General features: G+C 38.3%; 3 protein-coding genes across 3 annotated transcripts; 2 read left to right on the top strand and 1 right to left on the bottom strand.

The window, feature by feature from the left end:
* Nucleotides 1-758: 758 nt before the first annotated feature.
* On the top strand, nucleotides 759-4710 carry LOC141841578 (sucrose synthase 2). The gene is made up of 15 exons (XM_074729751.1): nucleotides 759-919; nucleotides 1037-1166; nucleotides 1247-1398; nucleotides 1490-1685; nucleotides 1774-1892; nucleotides 2019-2235; nucleotides 2365-2460; nucleotides 2553-2726; nucleotides 2822-2938; nucleotides 3026-3192; nucleotides 3296-3520; nucleotides 3606-3924; nucleotides 3998-4242; nucleotides 4354-4492; nucleotides 4584-4710. The coding sequence occupies exons 1-15, from the start codon at nucleotides 822-824 to the stop codon at nucleotides 4638-4640; spliced, it is 2451 nt and encodes an 816-aa protein (XP_074585852.1). The 5' UTR covers nucleotides 759-821; the 3' UTR covers nucleotides 4641-4710.
* Nucleotides 4711-11018: 6308 nt separating this feature from the next.
* Nucleotides 11019-12192, bottom strand: LOC141841575 (uncharacterized). The gene has a single exon (XM_074729750.1). The coding sequence runs from the start codon at nucleotides 12168-12170 to the stop codon at nucleotides 11325-11327; it is 846 nt and encodes a 281-aa protein (XP_074585851.1). The 5' UTR covers nucleotides 12171-12192; the 3' UTR covers nucleotides 11019-11324.
* A 2247-nt stretch (nucleotides 12193-14439) lies between these two features.
* Nucleotides 14440-22892, top strand: LOC141841574 (serine/threonine-protein kinase VIK-like). The gene is made up of 11 exons (XM_074729749.1): nucleotides 14440-14847; nucleotides 17700-17774; nucleotides 19405-19521; nucleotides 20532-20626; nucleotides 20942-21062; nucleotides 21138-21217; nucleotides 21761-21820; nucleotides 21893-22014; nucleotides 22093-22178; nucleotides 22262-22377; nucleotides 22633-22892. The coding sequence occupies exons 1-11, from the start codon at nucleotides 14524-14526 to the stop codon at nucleotides 22757-22759; spliced, it is 1323 nt and encodes a 440-aa protein (XP_074585850.1). The 5' UTR covers nucleotides 14440-14523; the 3' UTR covers nucleotides 22760-22892.
* The last annotated feature ends 206 nt before the right edge of the window (nucleotides 22893-23098 follow it).

Here is a 23098-nt window from a genome sequence, read left to right as displayed (position 1 = left end):
TTCATCACAACTCACGTTCATTTCATTCTCTTGATCTCCGGTGCGTTTTCCTTTTGTGCTTTTTAAGTTCTTTATTTTGATTTTATTTCTGAGCTCCAGAGCTCGTTTGGCTTTCTCGCTCGGCGTAGAACTCTCTTCTTGCTCCTCTTATTTATGTTCTCGGAAAGATACATTGAAAAACCTGCACGGTAGTGGTCATGCTGGAACAGAGTCAAAGGATAAATGCTCATTTACTAGCATTTGCATGATCGTACCAAAAATTTGCTCACCGTGAGAGTTCTGTATACTTTATTATTATTCTGATTACTATTTTGTTGTTCAATGCTGAACTCTCCCAAGAAAATCGCTGATAGAAGGCAAAGGAAAACGGAAAAAAGGAAGTTCAGTGTTAATCCCCCTTCTTTTTGCTGGTTCTATACACGTTTCAGTTATGGCGATGGATTCCCTCAAAAGTTTTGACCTTTTTTCTGTTAGAAACTGTCTCAGTAACGCTTTGTTTTATTCACTGACACATTACTTTCTTTCTTTCCTTTTATTTTGTTTTGATAATTTTCAGATATTAACTATTTTCAGATACAAAGGTCCACAGAGACTTTCATTCATAGACTGAAATGTGAAATATTGTCATCAGCAAATCGTATGCGATGTTGTTCATATCAATTGAGCTTTGTGCGATTTTTGCTGGACCATAACAGATCTCCATAATGGGCACTGAATTCTGTATTGAATCCAGATCAGTTATCTCTGTCAACTGCCTTGTTCACTGTGTTTGGTTGCATTGCAGTTTGCTTTTCTGAAGTTTGAAGGGATCACCGGAGACAATGTCTGAACGCGCCTTGGCTCGTGCCCAGAGTGTTCGGGAGCGCATCGGCGACTCCCTTTCGTCCCATCCTAATGAACTCATCGCGCTCTTCTCAAGGTTTGATCCATTTCATTGCCCTGTCTTTCGCAAACACAAAGAATTATATATAATGAAAGATTGGTTGTCAGTAATCCATGGCTTTTGAGTCATGTCTGTTTCCTTTTACTCTGTCAGGTTTATTAGTCAGGGAAAGGGAATGCTCCAACCTCACCAGCTGCAGGCTGAATACGAAGCTGCATTCTCGGAAGCCGATAAAGCAAAGCTGAAGGACGGAGCATTCGAAGATGTTATCAAGGCTGCACAGGTGTATTATAAGCAACGATGGCATGGATTCCTTTTGACCCCTTTTCTCAGTTTAATTAACGTCGATTGGCTTCTGTTTAGGAAGCCATAGTCATTCCTCCATGGGTTGCTTTAGCTATACGGCCGCGGCCAGGAGTCTGGGAGTACGTTCGGGTGACCATAAGTGAGCTCGCCGTGGAGGAATTGACTGTGCCTGAGTACCTGCATTTCAAGGAGCAACTTGTTGAAGAAAGGTGGGTGATGAACATCGAGATGAGTTCTCGTTGTTTTCTGCTAATTAACGCGCTCGTTAGTCTTGTTAACAAACTTAAATCTTCCTTTCAGCGGACTGAATGATAACTTCAACTTGGAGTTGGATTTTGAGCCCTTCAATGCTTCGTTCCCTCGTCCCTCGCTATCTAAGTCGATTGGCAACGGCGTGCAGTTCCTTAATCGACACCTTTCCTCAAAGTTGTTCCAGGACAAAGAAAGCCTATATCCCTTGCTGAATTTCCTCCGGCAGCACAATTACAAGGGCACGGTACTTGATTCTTGATCTCTATTTTCTTTACTAACTATGAAGGATTTACCATATAATCATCCTTAGTTTAATATTTTCATGATTGCAGTCGATGATGCTGAACGACAGAATTCAAAGTCTCGGTTCCCTTCAAGCTTCATTAAGGAAGGCAGAGCAGTATCTTCTGAGTATCCCGTCAGACACTCCATACTCCCAATTCAATCACCGGTACGTACCTCTTGAAGAATTTTAAAAGAATATTTTACAAAACTGACACATAAAGTTGAAAGTTCTTATAGCTGTTCATCTTTCAGAAGTTTGCGTTTGATCAGACTTTTATTTGGTCGGCTTTAGATTCCAAGAGCTTGGCCTAGAAAAGGGCTGGGGAGACACGGCTCAGCGCGTGGATCAAAACATCCATTTACTGCTTGATCTCATGGAGGCACCGGATCCCTGCACCTTGGAGAATTTCCTTGGAATCATTCCAATGGTGTTCAACGTTGTAATCCTTTCTCCGCATGGCTACTTCGCGCAAGCTAATGTCTTGGGGTATCCCGACACTGGTGGTCAGGTATGATATAAGTTAATCCTCACTCACTTTTCTGCAAGTGAGTGAGGATTAACTTGCCCATGGATCGTTTATTCGATCAATTATATGAGATTTGTTTCTAACAAATATAACTGTCTTCATTCGTTGCAGGTTGTTTACATTCTGGATCAAGTCCGTGCCTTGGAGAATGAAATGCTGCTCAGGATCAAGCGCCAAGGACTAGATATCACACCCAGAATTCTCATTGTAAGCCTTGGATGCGCATAAACTGTCTCGTTTTCTATGTCATTGATTCCGTCTTAGTCCCTTATATAATTCACACTCTTTGGACGATGCAGGTGACCAGATTGCTTCCTGATGCAGTAGGCACTACTTGCGGACAGAGACTTGAGAAGGTTCTTGGAACCGAGCACACTCACATTCTTCGAGTCCCGTTTAGAAGTGAGAATGGAATTGTTCGCAAATGGATCTCCCGTTTTGAAGTGTGGCCTTACCTGGAGACCTACACTGAGGTAAACCTTAATGGAACTGTAAATGGTACGAGTAGAGCTACCCTTTTAAGCTTTCATGCCAAGATTTATCGAGTTCTTTTAAATTTCGACGGCAGGACGTCGCAAATGAGTTGGCAGGAGAGCTGCAAGCAATCCCTGACCTGATCATTGGGAACTACAGCGATGGCAATCTAGTCTCCACTTTGCTGGCTCACAAATTAGGAGTAACTCAGGTCTGAATTCCCCAACTGTTTGCTTTACAATTAGTGCGTCGAATTTACGCCATTGTAGATGTTTAGTTGTCTTGTTTATGCATGCAGTGCACCATTGCCCATGCACTGGAGAAAACCAAGTATCCTAACTCAGACATTTACTGGAAGAAGTTTGAGAACCAGTATCACTTCTCTTGCCAGTTCACAGCTGATTTGATCGCCATGAATCATGCTGACTTTATCATCACTAGCACCTTCCAGGAGATTGCAGGAAGGTATCATTCTAGCTTCTGCGAAATCTTAAATCCTTTTTCGTCTTAGAATGATAAGGTATAGCTCGGCAAGTGAGAAAGCTCTCCATATTGTAAATGATTTCAGCAAGGATACCGTTGGACAGTATGAAACTCACACTGCCTTTACTATGCCCGGGCTCTACCGAGTCGTTCACGGAATCGACGTCTTTGATCCAAAGTTTAACATTGTCTCCCCTGGAGCTGATATGTCCATCTACTTCCCGTGCTCTGAGACGAGCAAGAGACTCACTTCTCTCCACCCTGAGATTGAGGAACTGCTCTTCAATCCGGAAGACAACACTGAGCACAAGTAAGCAAGCACCTAATTTTGTGGTCAAATGAAAAGTAGATGTAGTTCTTCTCGATCGATCTAGTTACTGACTCAAAGCTCACAGGGGCATGCTTAAGGACACCAAGAAACCCATTATTTTCTCCATGGCGAGGCTGGACCGAGTAAAGAACCTGACAGGCTTGGTCGAGTTCTATGGCCGAAATGAACGCTTGAAGGAGCTGGTGAACCTTGTGGTCGTGTGCGGAGACCACGGAAAAGAATCGAAGGACAAGGAGGAACAGGCGGAGTTCAAGAAGATGTACAGTTTGATCGAACAGTACAACCTCCATGGACACATTCGCTGGATCTCCGCGCAGATGAACCGCGTCCGCAATGGCGAGCTCTACCGATACATCGCTGACACAAAAGGAGCTTTTGTTCAAGTACTTGCTACTCTAATTCCCCTTGAAGTTGAATTTACATACTTGACGAACCTTTCTCTTCCTTGCTTCTTAGCCTGCCTTCTACGAAGCCTTCGGACTCACGGTTGTCGAAGCCATGACTTGTGGTCTGCCAACGTTTGCGACTGTTCATGGAGGACCTGGAGAGATTATCGTAGATGGAGTATCAGGCTTCCACATTGATCCTTACCAGGGCGACAAGGCTTCTGAGATCATTGTAAAATTCTTTGAGAAGTGCAAGGAAGACCCGTCTCACTGGGAAAAAATCTCGCAAGGAGGGTTACGAAGAATCGAAGAGAAGTAATAAGATCCCTCATTCTCATTCGCAAGTCTAATTAATTTGCAGAAAATTTCAAATGGGGATTATGTAACACTGATCATCTAATGCCTGATTCAACTGAAACAAACCAGGTATACATGGAAGCTCTACTCAGAGAGACTGATGACCCTGTCTGGAGTCTATGGTTTCTGGAAGTACGTCTCCAATCTCGATAGGCGCGAAACTCGTCGTTATCTGGAGATGTTTTACGCTCTCAAATATCGCAATTTGGTAAAGTCCAAACACTTGAGTTGATCTATTTGCTGCATAAGGTTTCTGAATTATTCTACTAATAATGTTTGCATTGTATTTATATTTTCAGGCTGAGTCTGTTCCTCTTGCAGTTGATGGAGAAGCTGCTGTTAATGGCTGCAAGTAGTTCCAGCTTGCATCTATCTGGGTTGGTTTGTTTGGAATTCAAACTTAGAAGAAAGAGGCTTTATTTGATCCCCTTAATCTGTGCAAGGTCTCTTTTTTTTTTTTTTTGGTGGGGGAGTTCTTGTCTTTGAAGTTATCAAAATGTTGTCTTAGACACTGTTGTGCTGCAATAAAGTAGCTTCCTTTGTCACAAAAAACCTTCCATTTAATCCCCATAATTGACATCAATATTCCACAATTATCAAACAAGCACAACCCAATCCAACACTTAACTTATCTTTCTCTGTTCTCAAATCTCAATCCATGGCTACGAGTTCAATCATGACCAAAATTTATGGCTACGGTTAAGGTTCAAACCCAGTTGCACCGGCACAAATCCTTGATCAATGGATGAACAAGATTATTATTTTGCTTCAAAAGGATACCAAAGTAGGTGAAATAATTATAGGAAATCCTTTGATAATACGGATTCTTATTTATCAATGATATTTCATTATCGAAAGATAATTGAATTGAATCTTGTGAAACTATTTCATATAAGTTCATTGATATCTTCTTTTTATAAAGCAAATCCATTTCGATTTTTAATAATCCAAATCACTTCTAATTCTGTTGTAGAGTCTCATTTTCTTTTAAGTGATTCAAAAACTCAATAGATAAAATATTCAGCACCTTGATCTAATCTAATTTGGTACTTGTTCCTGTTTATTTCTTTACTTCATCTAATCTGTTTAAATCTTTCAAAAGCTTTAGACTTATACACGCATAATAACTATAAGGCGCTTAATTATCTATAAAGGTTATTATGGAGCCGTTAAAACCTCTACATGTTCTCTTGTGCGCGCTTGAGTGTGCGAGATGCCCGATCTGGGTACTCGGAAGTCCACTTAGTCGAACTAGGATGTCGCGCACAGGAGATGTGCAAGGTATCACCTTCCATATATATAGGATTTTGTTATGCTGCGCACCCATGCTATGTGATACCTGTGTGCGTCTAATTAAGTGCGCGGACACCTGAAGATACACTCAGTTGCGCATGAATGTCGCGCACAGGCAGTGTGTAGAGTATCACTTCTCATATATATAGGATTTTGTTATGTTGTGCGCCCACTATGTGTGACACCCTTGCATGCTTGAGTACACAGGTATTTCGAAAGTGATCCGGACACTCAAAAATGCACTCAGTTGTGCACGAAAGGTGTGCAAGGTATATATATAAAATCTAGAATTCTTATAAAATTGTTTGTAAATTATTCTAAAATTAATTTGAATTTATTTATCACAAATTAAAATTTTCAATAGAAAAAAGTTGTTGCTTGTTCTTCGTCAGTGTTCTAATAATTTGTCAAAAAAACACTCAAGAAGACTTTGACTTTAAGAAAATATATTAGCATAACATCAATATCTTAAACAGGATGAACAATTGCATTGTTATTATGATTCTTTGGCTTACCCATTTGGAGGGATAATACTTTTTCAAAGGACACCATCTTCTTGTTGATTTTCCAAGCTAGCCTGAAAATCTGTCTTCTTTTTCTTGTTCACCTCTTTTTTTTGTTATTTGTTGGATTCTATCTTGTTTTCATTCCTAGGTAGGACATATGACAAGTCCATCAAAACTTAAAAATATATATATTATAATTTGTTTTACATTTTCAATTAAATCTTTTAATATACTTTTTATATTTTTCTTCCCTTTCTTTCTTTATTGCATATGTTCTCTTGATTATCTCTAAGAAAAATCCTTATAGGTGTGATAACACTTTTTTATTCTTTGCCATAGAATTTATCTGCCATAAGTCTATGACTCTATGAAATAAAACTCTAATTATTTTCTATTTAATTGGCTTTCATTTAAATTTCAATAAAAAAAAATAAAATTTGACACTCTAACAATCTCATTTATGCAGTTTCATAATCAAAAAGTGGTAAATTAAAAATTAATAGTTAATTATTACAGGAGGATAGTACCTTGACTTTTTTAAAATTCGGTTCTTTATTCATTTTAATAAATTTATCTCATAATAATCAATGCAATAATATCCTTAAAACAACTTGATCATTTAAACATAATCTTTTTGAATATACTCGAACTCACTGTTTCGAGAGCAGAAAGTATCTCTTTTACAACGGTAAAATAAAAATTAAATTAACTGCACCGTGATTAAAATATCGAAGACTATTTAATGAAAGCAAGTGGACAGAATTAAGACAACTGCGTCGTGCCTTATCGAAGAGACTGAATAAATGATTTTTTTTTATTTCACGAGGGGAACAACTACATGCACTATCCACGACAAAAGTTATTTTCGTCTTATTAATTTTAAAAATAAATGATTTTTTATTCATCTATCAAATATTATATATATATAAAATTAATTTTTAAAAATATTTATTTTTTTTAATTTAAAATTTTATTTTCTTATTTATTCGGGTACTTTATCACTCTAACATATTAAAAGTGGGCACAAGTTAGATTTTATCCTATTCGAATACTGATATATCGAATAAAAAATAATAATCTATCACTATACATGCACTATCCACGACAAAAGTTATTTTCGTCTTATTAATTTTAAAAATAAATGATTTTTTATTCATCTATCAAATATTATATATATATATATAATTAATTTTTAAAAATATTTATTTTTATTAAAATTTAAAATTTTATTTTCTTATTTATTCGGGTACTTTATCACTCTAACATATTAAAAGTGGGCACAAGTTAGATTTTATCCTATTCGAATACTGATATATCGAATAAAAAATAATAATCTATCACTATTGTTGGGTACCTGAGTAATATCGATAAAATATTGTTATCTACTCGATAAATTTTTTATAAATAAAATATTAATAAAATAAATTTACAAAACTTTATATATCCTAATAAAAATTTAAAAAAATTAACCATCATTAGAATGTCAAAGACAATTCTGTCGTGGTCATCTTTAGAGGTGTCAAATGCACCCAACAGTGCTGCGCAGACATGACATGATGCTAGTTATTTTCAGCCCACAATTGAGTGGGATACGTCGGGCCAGGTTCGATAGGAAGCAAATTTGTGGGTCCAGCGTGGGAGCCACGATGGTCCCGAGCTCACTCGGACCAGAGATGGGGCTATGTCGGACTTGACACGAACCAAGCATGACCCAATATATTTAATATGGAATATGAATTATTAGGCATTAATGTTAGATTTTTTTAATAATATAATTTGAATGTTATTTCTTTAAAAAATAAATTAAGTGGGTTAAACTAGCCTGACGCCTTAAACTAGACCTTGAAAAAAATTTAAATTAAATGGCTTTCCTCCTATTTTGACACAGATTTGAGAAATAATTTTTAATTTCAATAAGTAATTCTAGTGTTCGGTTTTCATATTTAAGAATATAAATATGTGTACGAGGCGACTTATATTTTCTGAAAAGATCCAGAGGCAATGTTAAAGAAGGTAAAACGTACTATTTAAATATTGTCAAATAAGGAGGATCATTTTGTAAAGTTGGCGCCAAGTAAATCCAACGGTGATGTATCGGAGTAGGTCAGGTGTTCCTTACACTGTGTCTGTACCTCTTGGGACTGTGTGACGGATTCCTTACACGGCGTCTGGCAGCAAGGGCAGACAGACGTTGCCAGGACAGTCCTCCATGGTACCCTATGGGACTGCTTTAAAATTAAATGAAAAATGCGTAATATAATTAAATGAAAGCATCTACATTTAAATTAGTTTTTATTAAAATAAAATACATATGTATTCTACTTATTTAAAAAAAATAAAGACAGTTATTACAACTAAAAACCACTAGTTATAACTATTTTTTTCATGCACCTATTATAATTAAATAAACATATTTTTTTAATTAAATGAAATAGTGATAGGGTGTCAGTGTAATTTTTTAGCTAACTCTCTCATTCAAGATGTCATTGCCTTCCCTCTTGTTTTATTTGCAAATAGGATGATTTAAAAAATAATTTATCAGGTGAAAATTGAAAGCTTTCAAATCAACTTACCTGTAAATCGCCGTCGAGGATGGTGCAGACACATCAACTCTGCTGAAAAGGAAGTATCGCCTAACAAAAAGAGCCGCAGATGGAGTGGATGCTGCGTCAGTCGCAGGAAAGCAACCAGTGGGAAGTCTTCCACCACCCGTTCCAAAGATATACTTAATGCGGTCTTCAGGACATAACTGAATTAGTTATGACACAATAGACTTACAGAAGAGGGCAAGAATTTAAATTCTGACGAAGCTAAGCAATATCCTTATGCGTCGTGATTAAACCTCGATTTACCTCCTCACATATAATCGTGGGGCTGATCATATGGGGCCGTTAAGATGACGGATTTCACCTTTTATAAAAGAAAATATATATTTAATATGACAACCTATATTGAGGCTCCCGTTGTTTAATATAAAGTATTATTTATATATATTTTTTGTTTTTTAATTTATTAAAAATATTTTATAATAAATTTCAATATCATTTTAAACATGAAAGAATAATATACTTTTTTTTTTAATTTATTTGATGGGTACTCAAGATGCCAGCTTTTCCTAGAGAAGGCGAAACTGCAGGCGCCACTGGTTCAGCCAAAAACAGGGTTTAAAAAACTGGAACATAAAACATTAACATGCAAACAGATTTTCCATTAGAAACAAATAGTTTTATTTTTTTTAAATACACAAATACACCTGATTTGGACAATCACTTTTTGAGATGCAGAGAGATTACCTAATAACTAAATCTTTGTTATAAGGTTGTAGGATGAAGATAAGATAAGATAGGATGAGCATCATGAAGTATTTCAATGAATTTTTTAATCCTGAACCAAATCTGCATCGTGAATTCTAAATTTTAAGTACAAAAAATATAAACCACAGCTTAAAATGTGTAAAATGATAGAATATTAAATTGATGGAAAACTTCAAGTATTCTTTTTAGTTTTCCAAACAGTCACTCGATCTGAAGCTTTCTCTCTCTCAAATTTCCAGTCCAAAACTCAAAATATTGATTCTGTGATAGTTTTTGTCAGAATTAATTGAATGAAACTCAAAATAGGAGGATCCGTAGGAGAGCAATCTGACTCTCCTAAAATAAAAATTATGTCAATAATTAAGTTGTTAAGCAACTCATAAGGCAAGCAACGGATTAATGAGGAGAAAATTAGCTAGACGCCAATGCCACAAGTAATCCTATGAATTGCATCTGTTAATTAACGAGAGCATCAATTATATTTGTGGCATTTGCTACTAATTAATTTCTTTTAAGTGTCCCTAAACCATCAAATACAAAATAGTTAACTGAGATGTCATTAATTAATTTATATAAATTTAAAATGCATGTGTCACCTATCGCAGAGGTCATCAGACAATTAGTCAAAAGTGCCATAAATCAGTTTGTGAAAAATTTGAACTCGATACCCCTAAAAATGCCAAAAATCACTTATTAAAGGCGCCAACAACCGCAAGGTGCTATCTTACAGAAATAATCATAATTAAATCATCAGTCAATTCAAGGACGACAACTGTGACGATTGTCGACACGTAAATAGTCATTAAGTGATATCTTACAGAATTAACTGATAGCGTATTCAAGTTTATGAACTAAATCTGATAATGCTTCAGAATTCATACAAACCAACGTCTCTGCAAGCTAGCCATCAACTGTGCAGCTGACTTATCCGTTCTTAATTTCTTCACATCTCTACTGGATAATATAAAGTTATTTTTTTCCTTCTTCTTTTATTTTATAATGATTAAGAATTTCGTTTGGTCAAATTTGACACCTTTACGGCAATGAAATTGTCAGAAGCCTTTTGTTCGGGACCAGCTCAAGCTAAAATATTTTGTGAGGCGTTGATATCCTAAAGATAGATGCTGTTCTACCTTCTTCTGCTGGACAGCACGAACTGGCCGTACAGAATTTGCACGGCCGAAGCAAGTACCGTCGTCCACTTGTCCTCCTCAGCTACTATCAATTTCACTGCAGGACAAATAAATCAGTGTCCAACTCCATCCCCACACTTATCGTCTCGCACTGTGTGTTCTCCAGCTCATGTCGTCACCACTTACCGCCCACCTGCTTCGCCAGTTATCAGAATTTGAAAAAGAAGGAAAGAAGGAAAGAAAGAAAGAGTGTTTGAATGGGTTGTGGATGAGCTTGGCAAGCACAAGCAGGCAAACAGAGTGGCCCGTGGTGGAAGATGCTGCAAAGAGAGTGCTGCTGAAAAGCTGTTCGTGCTAGATATTTGTGAAATTTTTGCTGAAATGGGGTCAGTCGCAAGAAAGCTTTGGTAGGATAATTAAGAGACTTGAAACAAGGATGCCAAGCCGATCAAGTAATAACACTCCGAATGCTAAAGGATATGCTCCAAGAAATTAGGGTCATGTTACATCAGCTATGACAGTGTAGTACATTAAATCGAGGCGAGACCAATCTTGGTGAGGCAAGTGTGATGGAAAAGTAAGGACTCAGTGATGGATGCAGTGTTCACAATGGATGGGAAATCTGATACTTGATGTAGGGATTAAGAGATGACTGCGAAAGGAAAGAAACATGAACAGTAGCAAAGCTATAGAGTTCAATCGAGACTCAAATCGGAGTTCTTACTGTACAGGTAAATAATGCAGCGCAAAATAGGAAATTGGAATTAATGGATTGAAAGAAAGCCAATTCTAGTCTAGATTCTTGAGCTCGTCGGAGGTGTTGGGGCAAGGCCGCGTCCTTGCTCGACGTCGCGCCCACTTGGACTCCCTGAAGCGCCGACGGTCCTGCTCCCGCGAACGAGAAGCCACCGCAACGGCCTCAATGTTGCCTTTGGCGACGCCGGTCCTGCTCCAGCGAACGAGAAGCCACTTGACTCGTCTGTTAGCCTACTCACCGGCAATGACTCCTCCGGTGCCAAGTCGACGGGCAATACGCTCGAAGAAGCCCTAAAAATTCCTTCTTGCGAGTTCAAATCGCTGATTCTTGCACAAAGGTGGGAACTTGCGGCGGTATTCGTAATTGATTCGGCCGAGTTAAGCAATTGAGATCCGGACTTGTCAACTTCTGACGCTTCGAGCGCCGCCGGCGTGCGGCAGAGGGGGCAGGTGGAGTGGGTGCAGAACCAGGTGTCGATGCAGTGGAGATGGAAGGCGTGGCCACACATGGGCAGCAGGCGCACCGCCTCACCGACAGCGAGCTCAGAGAGGCAGACGGGGCACTCAAGGCCCTCCTTGAAGCCCCCCGGGCGGAGCACGAGGGGAGGAGGGAGGGAGGCGGCCGCATCAAGGCCATGACCGCCGCAGGGCCGGCCGGCGGTTGGGGCAAAGTGGGCTTGGGCGGCTCCGGAGACGGGGATGGCGCCCCAGTACCGGTTGGAGCGGAGGTAGCAGAAGAGGAGGAAGAGAAAGACAAGAAAGACGACGATGACGCCGGCGACCAAGAAGCCGCTGGTAGTCGAGAGGGAGAGCCGAGCGACGCCGGCCATCTGTTGCTGCGGGACTTCTGCCGTGGACATGGGATTCATGGCGAGATCGACCATCAATGTGGACGGATCATGCAATTAGAATTATAGCTGCGGAGAAGAAACGAATATGCGCTTTGATATATAGAGGAAAGGACTGCAACTGCTTGAAGGCGGCTGCTGCGGGAATTTTGCTATCAATTAAATTTAAGTATAATTATTCTTTTAACTAAAAAACAGCCGAGCCCAGGTGACAGTTCAGCCTACCGATCGAGCGAAAATTATCGAAGAGAGTAGAAATAAATAAATAAATAAATAAATAGTTCATATATATTTTTCATGTATATGTCCACTTTATATGTTATAAGTTGAATAAGATTTGAACGTAAATTTGTATTCTTATGACTGATGGCGACGTCCCACGGCCACGACGAGTAGATATGTAGTCTTCCAGTGGAAACTGCTGTTCACTTTTTTCGAAGGTCCACCATTGTTTTTAACGAGTTCATACGCTTTTAAAATTTTTTAAAAGTGCCCACTTGCTTAATTTTATGAACATTTTAAAATATACCCTCAATTTAACTATTTACTCTAAATAAAAAAGAAAGAACAAAAATAAAATCAACATTGTTAAAAGAATATATTTCTCTTACCTTTTCATTTTATAAAAAGATTAGTTAAATAATTCGATTAAGCGATTTTGATGGACTAAAATAATTTAAAGTAAATGTGGGATTTGTCAAATATCTAATAATTAAATAGCTGTGATCAAGTAGGACAAGTAAACCACTGGATATATTATTTTAATCATCAAGGAAACACCAAAATAAAGTTAGATGTTTTTTTTTTGGTTGTATTCCACGTATGAAATTATAAATAATATATAGTGTACTTCTACTGCACTTGCAGACAAACAGAGTATACTTTTCGAGACCTAAAGCTATTAAATATTGACTTTGCATCGTTCCGTTACCTTGGCGGCGTCGATTTGGGAAGAACGCATCCTTGCTCCACATCGCAGTCAATGGGACCGTCGAGGGATCGGCTTCCGGGCCTCAGAATCAGCCTTCGGAGCGACGTCAGCGCCTCCGCCGCTATGTCCGACGACGGGAAGGAAGAGCTCGGACCGGCTGCCTGCGGTGCACTCGGAATGGAGGGGTTCGGCAGCAGCGATTCAGGTGGCAAGACGGAAGCTTTGGGCGCCGCCTGAGTCCGGCAGAGTGGACAGGTGGTGTGGGCGACGAGCCACCCGTCAATGCACTCTACGTGGAAGGAGTGGCGGCAGTTGGGCAACACCCGCGCCTCCTGCCCCGGCGAGAACTCGCTGAGGCAGACGGCACAGTGCTCCGCGCCGCCAGCGAAGTCGTCGGGGTGGAGCACCGTCCAAGGTAGCGCCTTCAGGGAGTCAGCGTCGAGGCCGGACGGCTGCGGAAGGGGATCTTCGGCGGCGGCGGCGGCGGCGGCGGCGGCGGCGGCGGCGACCGGGTGGCCGCCCCAGCGGCGCTTGGCGCGGAGGCAGAGGATGAAAGAGAAGATGAATAAGATTAAGAGAAGTATCGTCGCCGCGACAATGAACCCGTTGGTAGTCGCCAAAGACAGCACTCACTCCCGCCGCCGGTCATGGGTTGCTCTGTCCCAGACATCCTTGATACTTGAAATTAAATTGTCAAGTGGTGAGAATGACAGTGAGAAACGATGAAGAAGCTTTGAGTTTTCTGCTCACGTTAAATGGATTCAAGCCGATCGATTTTTCATACGAGTTTTCTCACACGTTTATCAAATTTTTTTCCTTTCGTCAAAAGCTAATCTGTTGCCTGTTCTCACTTCTAACTTTGTTCCCATATCGGATGGTCAAAGGACAGGAATAAGTTCTAATTTACGTTGATCTTTAGAAAAGCAGCATTTATAGGAAAAAGAGCAAGCAAAGACGCTCCTTCACTGTTGCAAAGAGCAAGAAAAGTAGTAAATTAGGAGAAGACATCATTTGAGTGATCGAGTGCACGCTTTCAACAAGAACACAAGAGGCAAGAAACAGAGTAGCAGAAGAAGAAGGAAAATTGAAATGCGCGGCGTCCTGCCTGAAATAACAACCTAAGCTCCTGCCATGCTCGACGGTGCCGGGCGGGCCCCAGTGAGTGGGTCCCGTGTTGCCAACCCATTTGCCACTGTGTCTCCAGAATAATAAAATTGGAAAAATAAAAAAGAAAGGTGACGTGGCCATTAATTGTCGATTTGCGATCCTTAATTTTGTTTAGCAATTAATTCATTTCTTAATTTGCGGTCCGGTATACATGAGAATAACTCGGTGCGGTGTCCACTCACCGGCCAAATCGGAGTAGGCCAAGTTTGGTTTTTTTTGTCTAAATTAGCGACAGTAACCGAGTCAAGGCAGATCTGGACGGCGACGGAGGGCCCTCTTCTTCCCGAGCCCATGAACGGAGGCCACACCGACGGTAACAGGCGCGCCGGCGAGGCACACGACTCGTCAGCGGCTTCCTCGTCCGCTGCGGGCAAGCAGAAGGAGAAGGAGAAGGCGCGGGTCAGCCGGACGTCGCTCATCCTCTGGCACACCCACCAAAACGACGCCGCCGCCGTGCGTAAGCTCCTCGAGGAGGACCCTGACCTCGTCAATGCCCACGACTACGACAAACGGACCCCTCTCCACGTCGCGGCGCTCCACGGTTGGGTCGACATAGCCAAGTGCCTCATCGAGTTTGGCGCCGACGTCAATTCCCAAGATCGGTGGAAGAACACGGTGAGGCGGAATATGCCTACTTCCCGTATCTCGTCTTCTCGTTGGATTTCGTACTCCGAGAGTATTTTGTGTGATCCTTTTTGAGGGACGGCGTTCGAGTATTGTGGATGTAGACATGTAGTTAATTAGGGGGTTGAACTATTAATTCCTCTACCACATCAAATGGACACAAAACTGAAAATAAAGTAAATAATTAGAAAATTGAATGTGATATAATGCTGAGGAGATTGCGGAAACAAGCATGGTAACCTTACATGGTTTATTATAAAAAGTACCATTCATAACTCGGGAGAGAGTTTTTTTTTTTGTTTGGGGTCCTCGGGAGAGACTTTGAGATTGGCTTGTGATTATGGTTATTTTTGTTTATCTAGGCAACATCATTAGACGCAGACCTACCTTTTAGTTTCTTGGAAATTTTGCTTCCTTGTTTTTATGTTTGTATCCACTGAATTGAGGACTGTAATGATTATGATAGCATATATTTTTTGTTCTAGAATTGACTCAAGGAGAAACATAGGGCTTCATACTTTTTTACATAATATTCTGGCCTGTACTTATTCTATATCTTGCAAGGATAAAATATAGGTTAGATAAATTGGACCCTCACCAATGCTGACTCTCATGTTAAGTCAAGGGAATTTTAACAAAGCAGGAGTTGAAAGTGGGTACAACTGATATATTACTAGTTGTTGCGAGAAGCTTATAAAATCTGAAATATGTATGAAATTTATCGTTAACCTTCCTTACCAACTTTTAAATCAATTCACCACTTTGAATAAGATTGATGAAAAGCCAAAAAAATGACAATAATCATGGTGAAACAATTATGCTGACCTGAGATTGATAGATTCTATTTGGCCATTTAACTTGTTCTTGGCTGGGTTTGACCTTTAAAATTTTAGAAACGGGTTTGGGTCGATTACAAGTCAAACTAGCAAATTCAGTTCAACTTTAATGCTGAAGGCCTTTGGCTATTAGAAATCTATTAACTAGAAAACTCAAAATGTTAGAATTCATAATCACAACAGTCATCAAATGTGACCTTGAATATCTCTATATCAGACTCATGCTATTTTTCTTGCCTATCCTAGATTTAGTGACTTCAATGAATTTGGGTTGTGGAAAACATGATAATTGATCAGATTGGTTTGAAAATCAGATCTGAATCAACTGTGAAATTTTTTGTCAAAACAAAAAATATATAAACAGAAAATAGAATAGTATTAGACAATTATAAGATATCATCTGTTCAGTCCACTCAGTTCAGCTTACAAAATTTGTAGTTAAAATCGTCAATTTAGAACTACTGATTGTTTTGTAGTGGCATCGTAGTATATGATATTAGAGCGACTTTCAGGAGGTAAAGCAAGAAACTCTAGTTTTAAAGATAATAAACTCATAGGATTAGAACATAAAATGCAGATTAGCTGGAGTAAACACACTTTTGTGCATTCACTTGTCCTACATGATCTGTCTGCGCACAGGATTATGATTTATGACAGAAATCCTAGACTGGCAGGAGTAAACTCACTTATGTGTATTCACCTTTCAAAAATGGGTTGTTCGCTTCATATGGAGCCCAATGTAGTTTTTCCCACTTTTATTGGTATATGAAAATAATTATCTTAGCTAAGAGTTGGTACGTTTCACAGACATAACCAGTACCCACATGTTGTTCTGGGCACTCTTTGTGGAGATGTTAGTCAGATGGATAGCAGTGGCTAGGCTAGGGAGACACGATCGATGTTTGGTCAAGGTTCCTGACTTAAATTATACACATGCCAGGCAAAACTGACATTATATAGTCCAACTTTTACACCTCAAACCTCTTCCCTAGTTACAACTCAATCAAGTAAAAATATTACTAACATTCTAAACAACTATTACTAAAATCTTTCATAATACGAAACAAAACTGAAAACTTATTAAAAGATCGATGAACAAAAATCAAAGGGGCACCCCAAATTTATAGAATATCAAAGGGCTCCCTTTTTGATTTTTCAAAAAGATGCCCTTGTTCTTAAATTACCTTTGTTGTCGCTTGTCCCCACTAGCTTCAGGATGAAGCCCACTTCTCTCCGTGCTGTTGATGCTCCACACAGAATGCACAACCCAACTGGACCAGCTTGCTGATACTTGTCTTGTCGCAGTAGATGCTCAGGAGCATTGACATGCCATCATGTGTTGACACCAACCACATGTTCTCAAAGTTTGTGTCAGTGGTAGAGGTTGTTGTGCACTAAGGTCGGGACTGTTGTGCATGTGAGATCATGGCTGCTATGGAGAATGATGAAGGAGGGGGTGATGGTGAAGCCAATGCGGTAGAGGGGGGTTGCCAAGTGGTGAATGTGGGCGTATACACCAATGGAGACAATGAGGGAGGTGACGAGGGTGAAGCTGAGACAGAGGATGGGCCCAACTGATGGGGGATGCAGGTGTTTATGCCAGCAGGGATAGCAAGAGGACAAGTGGTAATTTGGGAATGGGGGTGCTGTCTCAATGAAAACTCAAAAACTGGTGCCCCTTTAATGATTTTGTAAGTTTGGGGCACCCCTTTTGTTTTCACCCAAGATTGATACAATTTAATTTACTTAACAATATATTAAACAACTCTAACCCATATTAGTATCGTATATTTACCGATTGAATGTTCAAAAGCGCAGTCTTAATCAGTTTTCTGCAACAATTGACTGAGCAGTGATATTACTAGTTTTAAAGAGCAAATATTGTGTTTTATTTGAGATATCTGACGATGTTGTTGCTATGATTAAAAAGTAGAATAAATTACTTTTATCATACATGAAAGAGCTCAACTATGGTGGACTTGTCCTCACTGTTATGGTTCTTGACAGCCACTAGCTGATGCAGAAGGCGCTAAGAAGCATAGCATGGTTCAGCTGCTAAGTTCAAATGGTGGCTTGTCTTTTGTAAGTTTCTGTGCTGACTAACATTTGCATTCTTGTACTACTAGGTATAAACACTAACAATTTATCTGAGTAACATTTTCATCCATTACATGAGTTTGTGGAATGCAAAGTTTCGTCTCCCCTGGCACTTATAATTATTTTGCAGTTATGCTTATCTTCAGGATTGTGTGCATGGAATTTTAACAATAACCTGAACTTGATGCTTGAAAAAACAATGTTTGCCTTTACTTTTCAAACTCAAGTTCTTATGTTTGAGAAATTTGTCCTTGTAAAATCTCCAGCGAAGCTATAAATTTCAAATGATTGAACTTTGCAATAGTTTGCCATACTGCATGTGCTTCAATACTCCTATCACTTATTCTCCCTTCAAAGATAATTAAGATGTCGTTATTTTTGTGGTAATATGGCATCAGTCAGTTTCCTAAATTCCTTCTGTTTTCTGCCATCTATCTCCTATGTCATTTTTCTGTTGTATGTGGACACAAAAAAGATTTGCTGATTCTCTTTCCACATGATATCAGTTAACCATGTCTATTAAGGCTTTAATAGTGAAGAATCATTAAGATTTCTTCTTGGCAAAAAAAGTTACACCTAGAAGTTTTTTTATTTAACTTGTATTTATTAATCTGCTAATGAGATTTTTTTTAAAAAAAATTATCACTATTGACATGCTTCATTTTTTACATATGCAATTGTCTCTAAATAGTTTTGTTTAAGTGGTCACTTACAGGAATAAAGAGTTCTTTTAGAGAAGATTTGTAAACCTCATATTCCTTGCTACCTGATTCATCAAATTTATCATTCTACTTGCTTTATTATAGGAGTTTTAGGAATTTGACCTCTTTAAGAAATTTTAAATTTAATAAACATTTGTTTTCTCTTTTCTTTATTCTGAGGAAGAACTGGTGGGATCTAGGAAGGGTTTGTGAATACATGGCTTGGTTTCATTGTTAAGCTTCAGTATGACGTAGCAGATCATGCTTCCTGGTCAAAATTCCATATTCATATGTACAGATAGGAACAATGTGGATATGCCCAGTTAGAAGTGTTGAGATTGCTTATATTGATTCATCTGCCAAACTGGCAAATACAGTTTGAGTTCAGAGTCGTCGATTCCTTCAGGCACTAGGAGCCTACCCTACCTTAGTGCAGCTGGTTAAATGAATGATTCAAATAGAGCCTTTGTCACTACTAGTACTTATTCGTATATCTTAGTTCCCTATTCCTGTTCTTTTCTACTCCGCCTTCTCTTGGTCATAAATATGAAGAACAACACCTGGGAAGAACATAACTGGTATATTCCCTTCTCTTTGTTTACTCTTCTGTTCATGCTATCTCTATTTCAACCTTTATTCTTTAATTAGCATGGCAGCTACTGCTGCCAAATGCTGATTGCAAAGGCAATGTGTATTACTATTTACTACTACATGAGATTTAAGATTTTCCATACCACGTTTAGTATATTAAACTTATAAATGTTTGTTCTATCCTATTTTGTATAATGCATATTGAGTTATGACATGTCAAACTTTTATGAGGTCATTGTTGTAGTGCCTACTTTAGAATCACCTGGATCGCTTGTTCTTTTGTTGGCTACCTCTAACTTTAATAATCTCTGTTCACCTTGCAGGGACAAAATGGAAGCCATTTTGAACCAAAGCCAGTGCCACCCCCTCTTCCTAGCAAGTGTGACTGGGAAATTGACCCATCTGAGCTGGATTTTTCTGTTGCAACAATCATTGGAAAGGTCTGCTACTAGATTTTAGCAGACTTCATGTGTGCATCAATCACATGATGAATAGTGAATACAAAGCATCATTTTTAATAATTAAGTTTAACATTATTTCAAATAAACTTGTAGATTTGAAAATTTCAGTCATGAAAAATCTTCAAGTATGACATCTCTACATGAACATAGGAAGTTTGAGAATTGAATTGAACTATTTTTTTGGTTTCTGAAAACTTTAGTCTGTATAAGGTTGAATGTTCATTTTTACTCTTGTAGACTACTTCTGATATCTACCAATGTCCAGTGCTTCTGGTTTTCTTGTACAATTAAATAACTGGATTTGGAAAAATCATTATGAAACTTTGCAGATCATTTACCATGCTGTTTCTGCCTTTTTCTCAAATAAAATCTGTAGTAACGGTGGTAAAGGATGATTCTAAGATCTGATTTGATCTTGGGCTATTGGAGATGCAAAGGTTGGCCTTTCATCCTTGATATGTAAAATGCTAGATGTAATTCTTGGATGCCTCCAAGGAAGACTGTGATTTGTAAGATTCAAGAAAAATTGAACATGGGATGTTGGAGATTGCTGACGACCAAGAAAATGATGTTTGCATAGAGGTTTATTTTTGTATGGTAGGAAAAACATGTATTTAAAATGGAAACCTATGAGCATTTTTATATTCTGAGAAAGTTGTAGACTAATTTTATTTTATTTAAATATCATGAAAAAAAGTTCTTGCTGGTGTACTGTCAATTTATCATTGTTGCTTGTACTACATGCATGTACTTGCTTAGTTATAATAGCTAAAAGAAGGGATTCATTTTTTTTGTTGATTCCATTTGCCAAACATCTCAATATGGATTTATGTTACCTTTGTCTTCTCTCACAATTATGTTAGTTGTTGTTCTGGCACACCAACTGTTATCTTCAATATCAATTAGTCTCGCAGTCTCTAGTTGACTGAGCATTTGTTCTCCTATTTCTTGACTACTTTCCTCTTTAGTGATGTAGTTTGCAACTGTAGGGTTCATTTGGTGAAATTATAAAAGCTTATTGGCGTGGAACACCGGTTGCTATCAAACGAATTCTTCCATCTTTATCAGATGACAGATTGGTTATGTAAGACCCTACTTTGTCAACTTTCCTCTTCTTTTATCTTTTGGAAATTTTACAACTATTATTTTAAAATTTTAGTAAAAGAGCCTTTTAGTGCAAAATCCAATTTTGGCATAGATAAGAAATAAATTTACTCAGTTCATATGTTCCTATTGATGCTTTCTGCAGAACTCTCATTACTGCCTTCATATTCTATGTAACAATTAGTACGTCACCTCATCTTACAACAATCTGAATAATTGTTTACTAGAGAACATTGAATGATCCATTGTAAACAACGAACGATGACACCTAATGAGCTATCATGTTACTATTCAGCCAAGACTTCCGCCACGAGGTTAATGTACTGGTAAAACTGAGGCATCCGAACGTCGTCCAATTCCTTGGAGCTGTAACCGACAAAAAGCCCTTAATGCTAGTCACTGAGTATTTAAGAGGGGTATAAGAATTATATATTTTTCTGTTTTTAAAAAGGGAAATTAACTCGATAATGTTTACAAACATCTTCTATCAGGGTGATCTTCATCAGTATCTCAAGGAAAAGAATTCACTTAGTCCACAAGTAGCTGTCAACTTTGCACTGGATATTGCCAGGTATCTATGTATTTCATTATAACCATTTACATCTTTACATGTATGGTTCCAGTTTTAATTGTTAATTGTAAGGAGAAGTTACTATTTGGATGGTAACTGTCAGGAAGGTAGACAATCTTTCTGAACAAAAAGATGTGATAGTACCTTTTTTTGGCAATTTGCTTTGCTTTTGGTATCAATTGGGTCGGTTCTAAACCTTCGCATCTTGCTTATTGAGTCATAGATGCTCCATTTGAATAACCTAATTAGATGTTAACATGATGTATAGCAAAAAGATAAGCAACCATAAACCTACTTATGAGTAAAAAGAATTTTGTATTAACAATTAACATTCCCAATTATAGTTATCGTACAAGATTGGTCAAGAAACTAGATATGAAAAGTGATATGTGAATGTCCCAGTTTATGGGTGGTAATAGCCCTAATGATGCCGTTATGAGACACTTCCTGGCAATTCAATGACATATACCATGTTCTGTATACATCATCTCTCTACATTGCGTGTGGTAGTTGTTGACGATGACTGTGGTTATTGTGAAACAGGGGCATGGCATATCTTCATAACGAACCAAATGTGATAATACATAGAGATCTAAAACCAAGGTGAATTCAATTTGCATTTGTATACATTCTTAGTATAGATCTGTAGTACTTAATCAAGTAAGCCACTTTCAGAAATGTTCTTTTGGTCAATGCAAATGCGGATCATTTGAAAGTTGGAGATTTTGGACTCAGCAAGCTCCTCAGTACCCAAAATGCACACGATGTATACAAAATGACAGGAGAAACTGGAAGCTGTGAGTTGATAAATTTCTGAAATCCAGAATAATGTTTTTAACAGTGTCTGATTTTCAGTTCTCTATTTTGAGATCCAGACCGGTATATGGCTCCTGAAGTATTCAAACATCGCAAATATGATAAGAAAGTTGATGTTTTCTCTTTTGCTATGATATTGTACGAGGTAAGTGTTCTTTAACTAACCATTCAGTTTTCAATGAGCAGCGATTAGTCAATCTTTCAACATTCTTTATGTTGTCTGCTTAGATGCTTGAAGGTGAGGCACCATTTTTAAGCCATGAACCATATGAAGCTGCCAAGATTGTCGCAGAAGGCAACCGTCCAAAGATTCGTGCTAAAGGATATACTCCAGAACTGAGAGAGTAAGAAATAAAATTGTAGTGCAAATTCAACTGTGCAATTCCAGTCGCTTTTATTTTTCTGCTATCTATTTTTGCTGAACACTTGCATGGTTTAAATTTGGATTATATATTAATATTTAATTTATTCATCAGCAGAAATTAGAACCATTTATATGCCGGTCACCAGTTTGTTCAGGCTCAATTAGTTTACCATGCTAAGCAAGTGTTTCTTAAAGCAGGAAATGATATCCTTTATTTGTTGTCTGACTTTTGCAGATTGACAGAGCATTGTTGGGCTGCTGAAATTAATAAGAGGCCCTCGTTTCTTGATATTCTCAAGAGGCTCGAAAGGATCAAGGACAACCTTGCCCCAGATCACTCCTGGAACATCTTCACCCAGTAGATTAATTCTTTATATCTTTACTCATCATTTTGGTGGTTAAAAAAATCAATGAAAATCCTGTCTAGGTAATGAGGCAAATAATGAGATAATTAAACAACTACAATTGTGTATAATCTCTTTTATAAGGTTCTTGAGTTCAAATTTTTCTAATAATCAATTTTGCTTTTTGAACCATGGTTATCATATACTGTGTTTGTAGCATTCAAACTCTTCACTTTCAAATTTTAAGTAATTAAATAACAAAAACACTGTTGCGTTTCAAATTTTTAAGTCCATTCCAAATTCAATTTAGCGTATTTGCTGACAACCTATTATCGTTGCAACCTATCTTGTATATTT

This window comes from Curcuma longa, chromosome 11, assembly GCF_044706935.1.
Source record: "Curcuma longa cultivar G26 ecotype Majalengka, Jawa Barat chromosome 11, ITB_CL_G26_1.1, whole genome shotgun sequence".
Taxonomy (NCBI): Eukaryota; Viridiplantae; Streptophyta; class Magnoliopsida; order Zingiberales; family Zingiberaceae; genus Curcuma; species Curcuma longa.
This window is presented reverse-complemented; position numbering and strand designations above follow the sequence as displayed.